Source organism: Opisthocomus hoazin, chromosome 9 (genome assembly GCF_030867145.1).
Source record: "Opisthocomus hoazin isolate bOpiHoa1 chromosome 9, bOpiHoa1.hap1, whole genome shotgun sequence".
In the NCBI taxonomy this organism is placed as follows: domain Eukaryota; kingdom Metazoa; phylum Chordata; class Aves; order Opisthocomiformes; family Opisthocomidae; genus Opisthocomus; species Opisthocomus hoazin.
The window spans coordinates 34,397,815-34,414,369 of record NC_134422.1 but is presented as its reverse complement, the minus strand read 5'-3'; the positions used below and the strand labels follow the sequence as shown (position 1 = coordinate 34,414,369).

The window sequence follows — 16,555 nt, the reverse complement described above, 5'->3', positions numbered from 1 at the left end:
TTTCTGAAAACAATTAACTTGTAAAGCATCTGCAGGAGATACGGTGAAGGCTGGGCCTCTTCTGGAAACTGATATTTCTTTAGGTCCCTTCCTTTCATTCAAAATTTTATAGTAAAATGTTTCCTGCTGGGTATGTAAAGCACAACCTGAAAATGTAGCTGTTCTCCATTTCTGGATTTCCACTTCTAACAGAACAACACAGGCCCACCTTTGATTAAGTGATCCACTAAAGAAAAAAACCCGCTATCCTCCTCTTAAACATTAATTAATGCTTCTGTGACTCATTAATGAAAAAGACCAAGATGAGAAGTAGGTAAGCAGTAAAGAGCTGCATAAATTCGCCAACAAAGCTGATGATAGATATCTGCAGTTGTGTTCTGAGACTGAGCCTATGGAGAAATAGGGTAAAAATGATTTGGGACCAGGAGAAGGCGGAATTTCCTTGTGTTACATGACTGCATGCTTTTATTAGTTTGATGATGTACAGTGGGACTATTTCTCTTGGAAATGGCTTTTTGGTTAACATTTCATTTTCCTTCCAAAAGTTAGCTCTCACTAGCAGTGAGATGAAACACAGCTCCCTGCAATTGGCTATCCCCAAACTTTATTAATACCACTTGTTGTTGTAAGTGATCTATTTCAGGAGAAGTAATAAAGCTCTTGTTTTGCAGGCCCTCACCCTTTATCGCATGGCATTGCCACAGCAGTGGGCGAATGAAAAATTTCTTAATAAAAAAAAAGAAGAATAAACCTCATAATAATGTAGGAATTTGAGGCTGTACACTAACTTGATATAACTAAGCTGGTCTGGTTTTCGATGGGATCTATCCTACTGATATTGCCTTTCCAGCCATTGTCACTTAGATATTACATGGTGCATCCAAATAACAATGTCTGGAAAACTACCAGGTTCACTTTTCCCTGCAAAAGCCACAAGTTTCCAGGGTCAGAGAGGTGGCTGGTGCAGATTAGCCAGCATCGGATTAACATATGTGTGTCACCAAATAGATATGAGAAAATTGGATTGAGGGGTCTGTTGCTCATACCCCTGGGAATAATTTGAACGTCGTGAAAGGAGCTATTAATATCAGGGCTGGGGAATGGCCAGAGAGTCCTGGTGTCGCTGGTGCTGGATGTAGCATCTTTGCTGGTTTTCCCCCTGCATCTTCTCCAGGAGCAGACTCTGGTCCAAATTTGCACTTGTTTGAAAGGAATATGGCTCAGCTGTTTTCACGTTTCTTTCTTTTCATGTTTTCTAACCTGCTCGATTTCGTTTTTCTCTTTATTGCTAACAGGAAGGCTGTCACACCTCAAGGTTTCCCTAGGACAAAGCTCCAGTACTGTTGCCCACTGCTTGCCCCTGCACATGGAGGTACCAAAATCTTTGCTATGTGTTATATTCCTACAGGTGCTTTTATTCTGTCTCAAAAACTAAGGCCAAAAGCTACTTGTTGGGTAATACCTGCTGGAAAGTATCTGAAAAAATAACAGAACAAGTCTGTGGTGCATGTGGATTTCTCTGAAGTCTCCTTTCCACCCTGCACAAGGTTGGTGGTGCAATGGGCCAGGCATGGCCAGTGAAACTTTCCTTGCCAGGTAACTCCTGCAAAGGACTTGTGTCTGCTTCACTGGTCAGAAATTCAGACATGCATCCACCTAAATTTCTATTTCTACATTGACTTACTCCTCAAGATCTTGTTTCCCATTCAGCAACTTCTTGTTTCTGCCCTTAACATGGTTTCGCAGAAGAAAACTCCTCTGGTTACGCTACAAAGCATCACAGTTACTGGTAGCATACAAATACTGGGCAAATTTGGCCTTGGAAATGTTGGGTTTTGTTTGTGATCCACCTTCTCAGATCCAGAGGGATGGAGCCCAGGGGGAGGTGGGACTGCAAATGAGACATTGGCCCCCAAGCTCCAGCTGAATGGAGGCCACCCTTCTATCTTCACAGAAGCACCCAAGAGGAGCAGGCAGGAAAACCCCATCGTCTCATGGCATTTGTGATATCTCCACCTCACAGGATTTATGGCATCTCCACTTTTCGTGCACAGTCCACTAGCCCAGGGGGCACTCTTTCACCGTCAGGGAAATTTTAAGTGGTTGCAAAGGGCTGTCCTTCCCTACGTGCCTCCTGTTCCCTGCCTGAGGTGCCTGTGCCTCCTTCCATTCGTTGTTATTCATGCTGCTGACAAAACCAGTGGGATTCAGGGTGTTTTAAGTAAAACCATGCGCGCTAAAATAGCTCGTGGGTCTTCACAGCATGATAACAAACACACTTTATTTTCCAGGCACGTCTCCGTTTGCTTTCTTTTCACACTGGCAGGGCAAGGAGGGGCAACATTACTATTTGTTTAGAAATGCAATTAGCCCAAGTGCACAGGCCTGCAGCAAACCAAGAGGATAACCTTGAATCTGGAGAAAGTTAGGGGAAATTTAAAGCCATCTGCAGCTCCAATGGGTCCCTGCGCACCCCTTTCGCTCACACTTTCTATTCATGCCGATAAAATGCCAGAAGATATGCAATACAATGGGAAATTGCTTCTTTGGGTATCATAGCATCTTGACTTAGAAGTGCTTTAACCTTGGCCTCATGCTTCCTGCGGGGCCTGTTGCCTTTGCTGCAGAAGTACCGGCACCGACCAGGAATGTGCACGAGTAAAATTAAAACCTGAAACCTTTACCATCCTCTTGATGCCAGACATGCTCTACCTGCATTAACTTGAGCTTAATGAACTGCAAAACGAGCGTTTCAGCACATATGGGAGTGGATTATTTGTGGGAGAGCAAGTTCCTCACATTTCTATCGCTTCCCTTTCCCACCCTGCCCCACCTGCCCCTGGAAGTGTAGACATCCATCCATGATCGACAAGAAGACAGTCTGTTAACACAGCACAACTCCGGGACAGCTATATTTCAGAACATTAAGGATGATTTTTTTCCTGGGAAGCTGTTTGCTGCCCACTCGAAAAATCATTTAATAAATAAGAATTAACAAAGTTTTTGTCCTTCAGAAAAAAAAGAGACATGGCAAGTACAGGTAAATTATAGGAACACAGCCAGGCTCTAGGAAATCCAGAAAACTGTTTGATCAAGGCACAGGTTGCATCCATCAAGCCAGCTAAGTAATGAATAGAGCAAAGCTCACCAGTCCCCATCTATTAAACGATTTTTATTAACCAAGTACTTAATGGCAGTGTTGAGGATATAAACGCTTCAGACAGCACTTTTTGGCAGGCCAGCTAACACCTCATCCTGACTTTACTACAGCCTCTTCTGAAGTCTTTCAAGATAGGACCCAAAGAGCCAAAAGCTGGAGCCCACTGGCCCCAGCCACCTCAGCACACTGGCTGCACACTCGATGCATGCTCTGCCTTTGCAGCCCGTTCCAAGACATGGTCTTCAGTCTCCACTCTCATCATCATGCATCATCTAGAGGGACAACGTAAAGCCCTGCGAGCCCCATTTTTCACCTGCTTACTTGGAGTTTTTCCTTCCAGATTGATACGATTTTTCCAAAACTCCCTAGGATGGGATTTGGCTGTTTCTCCAAACACAGAGCCAAGCCTCCGCTGAAATACCTGAAGGGATAATCTGCGTGTGTAACAGGATAATTCCTACGGGTAACCAGGTGGGACAGTGGCCCGGCAGTTTCTCTTCAAGCCTTTGTGGGTTATCACTGTAAGGAGAACAGCAGCATGAAGCATCTTGTGTGTGTGTGTTGTAATGACCAAAAATACCTTGACTGCATCCTTTCCAGTGCCAGATGCCTCACAATCTAAATGAGCATCTTTAATAGTGGCATTTATTATTACTGTAATCCTGCTCTGTCCCACCGAAACAAGTCTAATAGCTCAGGCTCGCTCTTTCTCTCTCTCCCTCCTTTCCCCAGATCACCATCTCCCGTGTCTGAAGCAAGCATCAGGAAGTTACACGGCAAAGGGTCCTATTGGCTGGCTGGTTTGGACATCAAAGTGGAGACACCTTGGGAGAGCTGAGTCTGCTGAGCCCCGTGCCGTCCAGGTGAGCAGAAAGCACTCTGCGTTGCACTGAGGACACGGCTCTGAGTTGGGGTCAGGCATGAGTACCAGCACCACGGATGCTGCATGAGCTGTGGATTAGAAGGGCTGTGTTGGGAAGGATTTCCTTAAACTGTCAGATGCTGTCTCTTAGTGCTACTCTACTCATCCTCTGCATTCTTCTAAGGAATGCCCAGTGCCAAGAAAATATCGACTGGCAGTTCCCAGGGACGCAGATAATGAATTAATTAGTGATCCCAGGGGGAACAGCGTGGTCAGAGGACACGAACTCCCCAAGAAAGGAGAGCCTTTGACTGTCATTAACACCCAGCTGGCTGCCTGCCCAAGAGCTGAGGCCGTCTGCGCAGAAGGATGCAACCATCTCCAGATGGGTGCAACCGTCCCATGTCCCCCTGGCCTCGGCAGGGACGACACCAGCCAGCGCTGCTGCGGACGCTGTCTAGCTCTGCACCATCCCAAAGGAGCCCAATTTAGCTTTCTTATCAGATTTTGTCTTCACTTCCAATTTCCTGGTACATAATTGTCCCTTTTTCTGGACTTGCACATCCTGTGTCCAGAAGCATGCTACATCTTGGCAATGGCTTATTCTTCCTTGCCTTGGGCTGGTTCGGCACATAAAGCACAGTAAAGCCCCAGATAATATTTTATATGGCTTAATATGGACCGGGGCCTCTGATTGTTGTTTACTTATGAGTTATTGGTGCTGGCCTGCCTGCTCCCCATTCACAGACTGTCAGCACACATATCCAGGGGTTCAGGGAAGGGAATTGCCAAAAGGAGCCATTCAGTGACTGAGGGCAGTTACCTGGGCTAAGATGCTATCCTGTGGGGGTTTCTGTGGATCTTGGGTGCTTTGTTCCCTGTGTGAAGCTGCTGGAAAAAAATACCAGCCATCTACTCTGTGCTACTCTGCTATTTATTCGGATGCCAATCTGTGGCCACGGTGGCTAAAGGGTTTCCAAAGCAGAGTCAGCCTCTGTCTAGGTGACTTGGAGGGTGGGCAAAGTTCACAGTCACCCTACAAAATCCTGTGCATTTAGAACCCCCTTGAAGAGAACTTTGAGGATCCTTATCACCTTCGTATGTGAACCATAACAGTCACATTCCCAGAGCTCCTATGTCGATAGGGAAGTATGTGCCACAAAGTCATGTTGAACAATGTCCCATGTCGGGCATATTCAGATGCAAAACTGTCCATGCAGCCTGTGGCACTGGGGTGTTACTGGCTCTTCAGGGATCACACAGAAAGGGTGCAGCTGAGTGGGTTGTGAACCAGCATCTTCTGAGAGCAGAGCTCTTTTAGATAGTGAAGTTAGCCATGGTAAAAAGAAATGTTCCCTTAAAAAACCACTTCTGAAAATGTAGGAACTATATCTGCAAATATAAGTGTGTACATATGGTATATTTAAACATATAAATACAGGCACTCGCTTCACTTCCATGTGCTCTGTTCCCTGTGTTTTAAAAGCTAACCTTCCACACTACGAAGGAAGGTGGGTTTTTGATAAATTTTTAATTTTCTGTATTGACTTAATCTTGCAAGAGCACGTAATTTTGCTGTATATAAGGCATTCATTCACTATGCATTCACACAGGCCTTTTTCCCCTTTAACAGCCACCAAAGAGAAAGACATTGCTCATGCTGTGCTGGAAGCCGAAGATTTGCTCTTTGCCTTTACATTTAGCAGAGCTGTGGCTGAACAGAGGTTGCTGCAGTGGATCCGGCATCCCTGCCGGCCGGGACAGCCAAGCCAGGGAACAGTCACGTCAGCTGGGACTCGACCTGCCACCAAAGCAATTATGTGCTGCTGACTCAGGAGTGCTGGTGCTCAGCATCTTGGTACGGCGTGGAGCCATCTGGGCGGGATGGCAGAATGGAGAGTACCCAAAGACCGTTTTTGCCCTAGCCTTAGCCTGCTTTGGTGTGTGTCTTGCAGGCTCTTCGGGGAGAACAACATTGCCCTGCTAATGCTTTGCAGGTGATCTGGAGCTGAGACAGCTCCTCCCTGGGGTGTGCGGGAAATAATCCTGTAATTATAAAATAATCTTGGGTAATGGCATATTAATGAGAATGGGGAAAAGGTGATGTTCTCGGGGTGGGCTTTCCCACTGCTTGGAGGAGGAGGGAGGCTGTACACAGCTGCTGCTCTTTGGGGACAAAAAATGGCATCAAGGCAAGACTCGGGTGTAAAGCACCTCAGGAAGACAGATTGCCTTTCTGGCTCTGTGTTTGTTCTGTAAAATTCACGGTTGCTTATGCTGAAGGTGTTGCCTCTCAGATAAGCCACTCCCTGACCTGCTCTTTTGCGCCAATTCAAGCAAGAGCTTTTGGCTCCCCTTTCTATCCACGTCTCCTAGGCTGTATCATTTCTAACTCCCCTCATGGTGTCCTCTTTATCCCTCATCTTTCCAACCCATCAACTCCACCTTCCCCTGCTTTCCGCCCTAACAAGCCCCTTGCTCTTCTCTCTACCCCCTCAGCATCTTCCCTCACCTTTGTCCACCTTCTCCTCCACCTCCCACGAATGCCTCTTCTATTTTGAAGAGTGTCAGCCCGGGAGGATGGGAAGGATGGCACACGTGGAGGAGGTTGTGCTCCCCCATCTAATAACAGATGTATCAGACACCTTTCCCTTGAGATGGCAGCGTCTGGAAGCCCAAGACGAACCTTTCAACAAGATTAAAGAGATGGTATTAATTGCTATCGATCATGGGTCAACAAATTAAATTGCATCTGCAACTGCATCTCGGAAAGGTCTAAATGAGAAGAGTAGTTAATGGGTCTGGCTGGCCCAGAGGTGTGATTAATTAAAGGGAGAAATGAACTTAAACACTAAAAAAAATAATAAAAGGCACAAAGGAAGGAGATTGAGATGAGGCTGAAACTTTTTGGTTCAGAGAAAAAAAGGAGTATCTGGAGAGAGCTCAAAGGGATTTTAATTCTGGATCCGCCCTGTCTGGCTGGAGACCAGTTGCCATGACGCAGAGCTGGCAGCGATGATTTTCGAGGCTATAGCTCCAAGCACCCCAGATGCTGTGGAAACACTGCCCACCCATGACCGCTGACTCTTCCACATAAAACGCCCAGAAAAGCTGATCTGTGCCTGTTGCTCCTCCCCGCGACCCCAAACCTTGCCCCGCTGCCGCCTTGGTGCTTGGGGAGAGCTTGGGATCCCCCAGCGGAACCGTCTGCCTAACACCTCATGAAGACCTCACAGAAACACCTGTGATGGGATCTGCAGGGCTTCCCCCTCATTTCACCCAAACACATGCTCCAGCTCATGGTGCGTGGTCCTTGGGGCATCCCTCTGCCATCAGCTTTTCTTTTTTCCTTTTGTTTTTTTAGATTCAATGCCCTGAAAGTGTGAAGGGGAAAAAACCAAGCACCCCCATGTCGCTTAGCAATCCCACTCATCATAGATACTGCTCTTCCTGATCCCTTCCTGCGCAGCAGCCAGCAGCGCAGCATCCCGGTGGGAGCCGGGAGTAAAGTACTCCTGGGTGGGAATAAGGGCGCTACTGCGACTCCTTGGGAAGTAATGAAGTAGCACAGCATGGAGTGGAGATGGTGCTTAATTAATAATGAAGAAAATAATAATACGTGGCACGTATAGTGCTGTACTTGTTCCAAGCACTGTACAAACATTAACTACAGTAATTAAGCTGTAATTAATTAGAGTAACTACTAATCAGTGTAAATAATGATGCATCTGGAGGTACCAAATGGAGTTTGCGAACTGAAAGCAAATTTCCACGTTCAGGAAATGGCATCAAATATAAAATGGCACCAGAAAAAGACAAAAACATATGGCAGTTAAAGCGAGAGCCTGGGAGCCGTGTCAGTCCACGACGGCTCCCCAGAAGGGAATCCCGGTTTGGCAGGTATCTTGCGCCAAAGCAAAGCTGTTTTACTGATTTACTGCTGAGGAGCTCCCCGGGCAACCCATCCCAGCCGCAGGACTTTCGCAGCTATCTCCAGGCTCCAAGCTCGCTCCTCCCACCCCAGCTGTGTTGCTGCACTCACCAACACTGCAGAGAGCTGGGGGCCGGAGCAAGGGATGGAGAATTAGGAGCTCGAGAAGATCAGCAGATTACAATACACCACAAATATCTAATTTGGGGTGTTTTTTTTGCTGGTTCACACACTTTATATTTAACAAAATAATTTTTTAATAATATAGTCTTTTACACATCAAATATTGTTTCCAGACCCCCCATTTTTACAGAATAGGGTTTTTTTTTCTCACTAGTTTCAGGCACACTATTGTTTAAAAATTTTGAAACCGGATAGTCATTGACAGGCAACAGCTTACAAAGAAATGTGGCAATGACTTATTTAATGGAACCAGTTCAAATCTCAGGAAGCCAATGCTCAGCCAAAATATGGCAATCACTGCGCCAGTGCTCGTCCTACACCCTGCCCTCTGGTAAAACGCAAAAAATGGGGAAGAAATCAACACATAAAGGCAACAGTGTGCATAAACCCATAAACTGAGACCAACCATTCTGACCCGCTTCGGTGGATGATGCTGTAAGGAGGATTTGCTGCTGTCACTGTCAAGAGCAGGTGCTGGACTGAAGTCTGCACGAAATAAGCACCGTCACCCCAATGGCCATGACCAAACAAGCAGCAAACCAAGCGTGGACAGTGATGGGAAAGGCTCTTGTGCTCACCTGGCCAGGGCAGAGAGGGGAAATGACAGTGCTGGCTTTTCTCTCACAGTATCGCTCGGAAGCCGCAGCCTGGGAAACCAAGAGGTGTCGGTGCCGAAAAGCCCGAAGAGGACCCTCGGCTGCTGGCGGGGATGGTGGGGACCGTCCTGCCTCTGCTCCCCCACCGACGCCCCGGCTGGGTGTCACACAGAGACAGCCCAGAGAAGGCGTTGCTTTCTTGGTGCCTTTCCAACGACGCTGGCTCGTGCTCCGCTCAAGGTCACGGTGACTGTGTAGGTGTCTTCAACTTTATTGTCCCCACTCAGTGGAGAAAGTGTAACACAGATACAGCTGGTGTCTTGGGTGTCCGGTCGTATACCTGTGCATCTAGCTCGGCCCTTCTGCACATTACATTCCAGCTGGGTTTCTTTTAAACCCCTTCCTCCCCTTTTAATTTCTATCTCCCTCCTGTCCTTACCAGCCCCCCACCCCAGACATCACAAAAATGATCCATCGCTTCACTCGTAGCTGTATTTCCCCAATGATCCCAGCTTAGGAAGAGGCTTTAAGAAAATAAAAACCACAATAGCAAAAAGATCTTAAATAAATAAATGTGAAAACCCTGCGATCCACAGGTGAGAGGTGAATTGATCAGCAGCTCGGAGGTGTCACCAGTCCAAGAACTGTGGGGGCTATTTTTGCTTTTTCCTCCCGAAATCTGACCACCACATCCCTACCAAGCACTGATAATTACAAAAGCAGAGTAGATACCTAGATACCGGTTACATAGTGTGTAAAGCGAGAGAAGAGCAGGAGAGGGGGGAGAGGGAGACCCTTCCCCACGTGTAAAAATCTCTGTTTGTCTGAAACCCTCGCAGGTTTTGCTGGTGACCCTGTTGCAGCTCGCAGGAGGTCAGACACATGTGCAGCATCGAAGCTGTCCCTGCACCATCATCATCGTCATCATCGGCAGGTGGTTTGCCGCTGGCAGGGGGGTTTGCCGCTACAGAGCCTGCTTGCCCTGGCACTCGCGCTTGGAGCACTGCGCCGGCTTCCACCAGTCCCCGTTGTGGCAGTGGCAGATGTTGCAGTCGTCCACCTTCACTTCGATGCCGGCGGGAATTATCGTGGTTCCTGCAAAGCAGTTCGGACCTGCAAAAACACACGGGGGTAACAGAAATAAATACCCTTTTTTGTCGTTAAAAAACGACAGCAGCTCTGCTAGAAGCACTCGGGAGCAGGCAGGTGCTGAGCCCCAGCCCCTCACTGTGCTCTGGCTGCAACCCTCCCAGCTTTGCCCCACGGCGACCATTTGTCTCGGGTTTTTTTTTTCAGTGCCCTCAGGCACTAAAGAAAAAAATATATGCCTTGAAAGTTTCCTCCTCCTGTTTCTGTACCCAACCACTTGTAGAAATGGTGTCGATGCACCCAGCTTTTTCTACTCAGTTGCCCACTAATTTATTATTGCTTTCTCCTAAGATCTGGCTGCAAGACAGACAAGACAATGAGGACAAGCACCAGGATACTGCCCAGCCTTTGCTGCTTTAGCCCGGTGAGCCTGTGCTGAGCTGCAGGGACCAGAGCTGATTCATCCCCCAGGACGACAGCAGCCGTGCCCAAATGCCCAGTAACCCCGGGAGCCCTCCCAGTTCGGGGCTGTTAAGCATAAATGATTGATGGCATCAGATTAACAAAAATCATTCACTTCCCAAATTAGCTTTCTGATAAAATCAGTTTTTTTCTCAAGGGCAATTCCTTTAATCTGCTAATTATTGGTAATTTGGGGGCTTCTTTATTACACCATATCAAAGCTGAGCAGCAAGTCAGCAAGGATCTTGTTTTCCTCCTTTTCATAAAACCCCCAGAACAACCCATTGCTCAGCCGTCCCTCTGCAAACACTATCCTCCTTCCCTCTGGCTCCTGCATCAGTTAATGCTGGGAATTAATGTCAAAGCCAGCAGCACACGGAAAAAAAAAATTGGGGTGGTCGCATCCGTGGCATCAGGGAAGTGTGAAGACATTTGAAAAGTGTCTCATGGCTCGAGTGCTGCTCCGAAATGTCACCCCTTGGCTGGCCACTGATTTTAATCTATGCTTCCAGTGCACAAGGCGCATTCAGAAGATGAGAGTGTGTACAGACGTGAAACAGCAGGCAAGTCCTTAGTGCTTAAAATAAGGCTTAAGACTGTTTAAAAGGGAAAACGGGGTCCCTGCGTGGCTGGAAACAGGCTGAGCTGTAGCCAACCTACACAAGTGTCTCAAGTTTTATAGTCTCGGAGAACTATTCATTCCATCTCACTGATTTATGAGTACTCTGACTTTAAGATGCTCCTTGGGACGCTACGCTTAAGCTCAACAGGCCATGAGTTTGACAAGGCTGGGCTTAACCAGACGTTGGCAATTCAGGTGTCTGAATGTGGTTTGTGTTTAAGCGCTCTCCCGCCTTTACTAAAGGCCTCTTCAAATGCCGATCAGCTCTACAGCAAATTTTCACATCCGTCTTAATGAAGCCACAGCAGAAGGGCCGGAGAAAGGTGCCTCTGATGGCTCTGGTACCAGAATTTGGGGTGACTGGGTGTACCCCAGGGCTACTGCTTCCTTCCACAGGCAGCACCTGGGAAGGCAGGCTGTGGCGCTGGGAAGGTCTGTGTCTCTCCGTGAAAGGGGGGTGATGCCTCCTCCTTCGCCTGGCCAGCACATGAATCTGTCAGAACGCCAGGAAGAAGCAGGCTTTTGCTCCAAACAAGGAAATTCAACATTACTTGTTGAGCTAGAGTTGAGGCTACGCTGGTCTGCTGGCACTGGAGCGCACCACCAGTGCACTGGGTGGGGGAATATTTTAACTCTGCTTTGAGCTGGGCTTTGGGCTGGACAACCTCCAAAGGTCCCCTTCAACCTCAGTCATTCCACAGTGCAAAGAACTTCAAAGCCAGGAGTTACCAGTCAAGGACACGCAGCGATACAGAAAAGCCAAACTCTACGTACATGCACACATATATATATACTATGTTTTTCTTTACATGCATGTGGTTGAAAAAGTCATGACCCGTTTCGGTCACGAGCTGAAAATTGCCAAAGTTGGCATCTCTCCGGAACACACGATCCCAGTTGGAAAGGCTGCGATCCCCACTGCGGTATTTCTCTGTCAACCCACTGAAGTTGTCACATCTTCCCATGGCCTTCAGGTCCCTGCGCTAGCCATGCCGCTGCCTGTGCTCTTCATCACAGATTTTAGTCCTCTGCTTCATCACGTGTGGTGGGTGTTGGTGTGTGATGACAGCCAGCACGGGCTTTGCCATCAGGTCTGCTCATTTGCTGCTGTTAAAAGTCCAGGGTTTAAATGCAGAGAAAATGCCAATAACTGTAGCTTGTCATATTTAAAGTTGAGGTAAGCACCTGTCCCTCTTGCATAGGATGCTCTGATTGCCTGCTGCTGTCGGGGATGCCCAGGATGGGGCAGCCTCCACAAAACATCGTGCTCCACGCTCCACACTCCCAGGGCAAAAAAACCAAAAAGCTTCCTCTGGAGATTAGGGTGGCAAGGAGAGGGGAGGCTTGTTGCTCTGTGGCTGCCTGTTAATCATCTGATTTGAGAAGCCAGTACTGCCTCGCCACCCACACGCGTCTCCAGACACAGCCTTCTCCAGGCGCTGAACAACGGCAGATTTATAGCACCAAGGGTGAGTGAGTTGGGACTGGCCGATGGGGAACTGCAAACTGAGGAAAAGCTTATTTTTCATTGCATGCTGCTTATCTGTCCATCTCATAGCTGCTCCATCACAGCCACAGCTGCCCTTCCCTCTCCTCCCAGGAGCAGCCCCAGGTCCCTTCTCCCTCTTGGGCTCTCCTGGGACGGGTCATTTGGAGAAAAAAAATCATTAAACACCATGAATGTCCCCATCCCAGAGCTGAGAAGCAGAAAGCAGACACCACGATGAAAAGAGGAGATGGATGAGGGGGATGTACTGAAAACACCGCCCACGCCCTTGAGGTCCCCAGCAGAGAGGGGATCACTCATTTTTGGGGACAGTAACCCAGCAGCAGCATCCCTGCCCCAGCAAAGGACACAGGGCAGCTCTACAAAATAGTAATTAAACACTAGTAATCTGCCTCTCTGATCTCTGGCATCTATTGAGCCAGGAAGGACCTGGCAAGCGCCTCCGCAACTAACAGAAAATCCTTGGGATGCTGCCATCCCCCCAACAAAAAGTCTGGCTGAAGGAAAGAGGAAAAAATTATGCCTATTTTGGATAAATTGCAGGGACTGCAGGCTGGGAGGAGCATCGTGGGATAGCCAAACCAGCCCTCGCTGAAGCAGCACCGAGGATCCCTGGGCTGGCCAGCTAAACATCACCTCAGCACACCTAAGGCAGGCGATGTATTCGGAGGCTGAACTGAGGGAAAAATTACAAGTAGGTTTGTTTTCCTTTCTATTGGCTTTTAGCAAAATGGATGAAAACCTGGCTTTGGGCTCTACTGACATCTGCCCTCTTATGAGATATTTTACTGCCGTTTCGGAAGATCCATCTCTCCTGTCAGACCTTAGTACTTTTAATTTAGGCCAACACACTGCTCTGGACCCTTTCTTTTCCCCCAGAGCTCTCTCAAAATAGCCACCTCTGCATTGCCAAAGTGAAATATTTCCTTTCGCACATCGCAGCAAGCTGGATGGAGCATTTTTGCATCCTCTGCTATCCCCACCCCTATAGAAATGTGGATTTCAAATGGAAGGCAAAATTTCCACACTCCATTTCTGATAATTCAACTTAAACTCCCACTGACTGGAATCACTGAAATCCAATTTTCCAGCACAATCGCTGTCAGCCAGCCCCCTTTTTCCCATCTAAGCTTCTCCCACCTTTATAATGGAAAAGTGGATCCTGTTGGTCCAAAATGGGAGGCAGTGAGCATTGCACCGGAGAAAGATGCACTTGGAGAGGGACACTGCACTGCTAAAATTTAGTGGAAAATATGTCCCAGACAAGTGGCATTTTCTATGCAACACACAGCCACCAGGGAGTTCTCCAGCGACCTTGGGTTTTACAGAGCCGGCACTGCTGGAGACAACATCCAGCACCGGGGATGCGATGTGGCTTTGCGATGTGCCTTGGAGGAGCCATGAGGCCATGACTGCATCCCACAGCAAGAAACAAAATCCTTTTTTCAATTCACAGCAGAGCTAACCAGATTCCTTTAAGTTCTGTAATACTTTTTTTCCCTCCCTTAGATCACCCTCCTAACATTTCAAAAGCTGAGTGCCCCAAATCCACACTGCTGGGGACTGTCCTGAGCTTTTCCCACCGTGGCTTTGTGCTCCTCGGAGGAGCAGGCTGAGACCAGGATCTGCCAAACTGATGTGAAAAAATCACAAAGAATGGGACAGAACAGCAGAGTAACATGTTTTTTTTATTGTTTTTCAAAGGAAGATGCTGCTCAGGAACACTAGACATGTCAAGCACATCAAGAAAGTTACTCATGATAATAGCAGTAGGAACAAGAAGCTGCTTTGGGCAAGGCTTGTCGTCCTGGTCTTTGTAAAAGCATCTTTACCCGCGACTGCAATGGAAACAGGACAGTAATCACCCTTTTTGCCTTGCTCAGGGAGACTGATGGGAGAAGTTTGCTGCTCCCACGGATAATGTAATTGTGAGACTTGCTTTGCTTAGCATAATTAATACTCATAAAAGACCACAGCACTCCGGGCTGTTTGCGAGAACAACTGTGAAGATTTTTATGGAGATATATTAAAGACATTCAGATGCTCTTTTGATGGCAGAGATGTAGCGCAAAGAGAAAAGTCACATATGGTTTGTTGTTTGGGAAGAGTGATGGCAAATTTCACAACTGTACGTGTAAGACCAGGTACCTGGGTGACAACCCATGTTGTGATACTAAACTGCACCACCGGTACGGAGGGACTACACCTAATCCCATGTGTGGGCATTAATGCAGGCCTGATACATCATGCAATGACACCCAAGGGTGTGAGATGAAGTCCTCCTGGGACTCAGTGGCATGGTGAGGCCTAAAAGCACCTCAAAAGCCCCTGGATCTGATGCTCCTTATAATGCTGGAAAAAACTCACATCCCAAACACAAGAGGAGCAGCCACCCAAGCTCTCCAGCACACTATGTCTTCTGCACGGTCCCCACCACAGCGCTGTGGGGATGCGGAGGAAAACGTGAATTCAAGAGCACCCCGCACAGATGCTGAGTTAAAGCTGGAAATAGCAGAAGCTGTTTGGGGTTTTCTGGGGCGCAGATGCTTTCCAACGCCACGAGCATAGAGTGTAACACTGATGATTTGGAGCTGCTCGGTGCCAACACCAGCCCGGATCCTGGGGGCTGCAGGCTGCTCCCAGTTGCTTCTCGGGTGGGTTTTACTGAACTGAATAGCTTTGCCCACGGCTTACAGCAACTCTGAATTTTAGCTTCATGTGTGCACAGAAGCAATAAAATGAAATCAAATGCTAAGCACTGTGAGCAGGCACGAATCACTTCAGGCCAACTGTGATATACAGATTGGCCCTGAATAGCATCTTGCACCAAGCGAAGCTCGTCACCTTCACTGGAACTTCTCATGGTACAATGCCCTGTTTCAGCAAGGAGTGGTATTTTCCTCTTAGCTGAATATTTTCTGATGATAATCCTACGTATTCTGCCACGCCTTTAACAGCCTGCCTTCCTTTTAGGAAATATTAAGGCTGACTCCAAGAGAATTTAGCTTATTCAGTCAATGGATGACAGTCATCAAGGAAAGAGGTGCTGATGGCTACGCTTATCTACCTCACACCAGTAGTTTAGATAGCTGCTAAACAGCAACTCAATTTAGCCAGCCATCCCTTAGGCTCCTGTGATGTGCCCCACAATTAAAGTTGCAAGGGATAAGCAGAAGATGGTGGTTTTCTGACAGTATTTAGGAATAGATACAGCCTGAAAACATCCCCATGGATGCTCATTCAGCTGAATGAGTCTTGACGACTTTGCTGTTGGAGCTCAACCATGAATACAACAGGGTGTGGGAATTTACTGCTGGCAAGTGGTGCCAAAGTGGGGGAGCAATCTCCAATGAATGTGGCCAAGTGTCTTCTCAGTGGGAAGGCAGATTTGTCTGCATGTCTCCACAAAACAGGCATCTCATAGTCTCCACCATGACCATCCCACTTCATAAGCCATGCGGTCTCCAGTGCTAGCATCCAGCAGTCCCGGCATCACTTGGCTGAAACATCCAGTCACAAAGCAACAACCAGGTGAGGATTACACCCAGAAACCCGCACAAGGATGCTCATGGACAACTCCCCGACAGAGAAAGAGGCAAAACACACCAGCACGGAGAGCTGAAATCGCCGGCTGCCTTCACTTTGAGTCTTTCTCCACATCCACAATGAACTCTGTGCTCAGGAGGAATTAAAAAACAGCATCTTGTCTTTAATGACAGCCCCCGTTTCTGGAGGTTAACACAGCTCCTCTCTGCTGATCCTGCAGGATCTTTTCAAATGTTCCTTTAGCGCTGTCAATGCTATTTATGTGATCACTTCGGATTGCAAGAAAAGAGCTCAATTTGTGGCTTTAATTAACGAATCGAGGAGGGAAGAAGTCTTGTTTTTGCCGCCTGGTATCAAGACCGCCTGCCCCCCCCTCTCCCCGGGGGGAGGAGAAGGCAGCGGGTGAAGCTGGAGGTGAGACATAAAGAAGTCAGCTGCCGATGCTGAGCTTTGCCTTACTGAAAATTAAATTTGGTGATACTCTACAGGGAGGGGCTGAAAACCCCACCAAATGATAGCAACCCTGGAGCTCTTTTTGGTTATGAAGAGGCTGAAGGCAAAGATCCTGGCTTAATGCATGGCTGAAGCCCGAGGGTG

At 47.8% G+C, this 16,555-nt stretch overlaps 1 protein-coding gene across 3 annotated transcripts in view; it reads right to left on the bottom strand.

The window, feature by feature from the left end:
* Positions 1–3,018: 3,018 nt before the first annotated feature.
* VWC2L (von Willebrand factor C domain containing 2 like) overlaps positions 3,019–16,555 on the bottom strand; it is a 58,697-nt gene continuing 45,160 nt past the window's right edge. Inside the window, exon 4 of one of the 3 annotated variants that reach the window (XM_075430924.1) lies at positions 3,019–9,845. In XM_075430924.1, the coding sequence (XP_075287039.1) occupies positions 9,697–9,845 (149 nt within the window). In that variant the 3' untranslated portion in view covers positions 3,019–9,696. The remainder of the gene's footprint in view (positions 9,846–16,555) is intronic. The other 2 variants (XM_075430925.1, XR_012765071.1) reach the window with 2 other exon arrangements.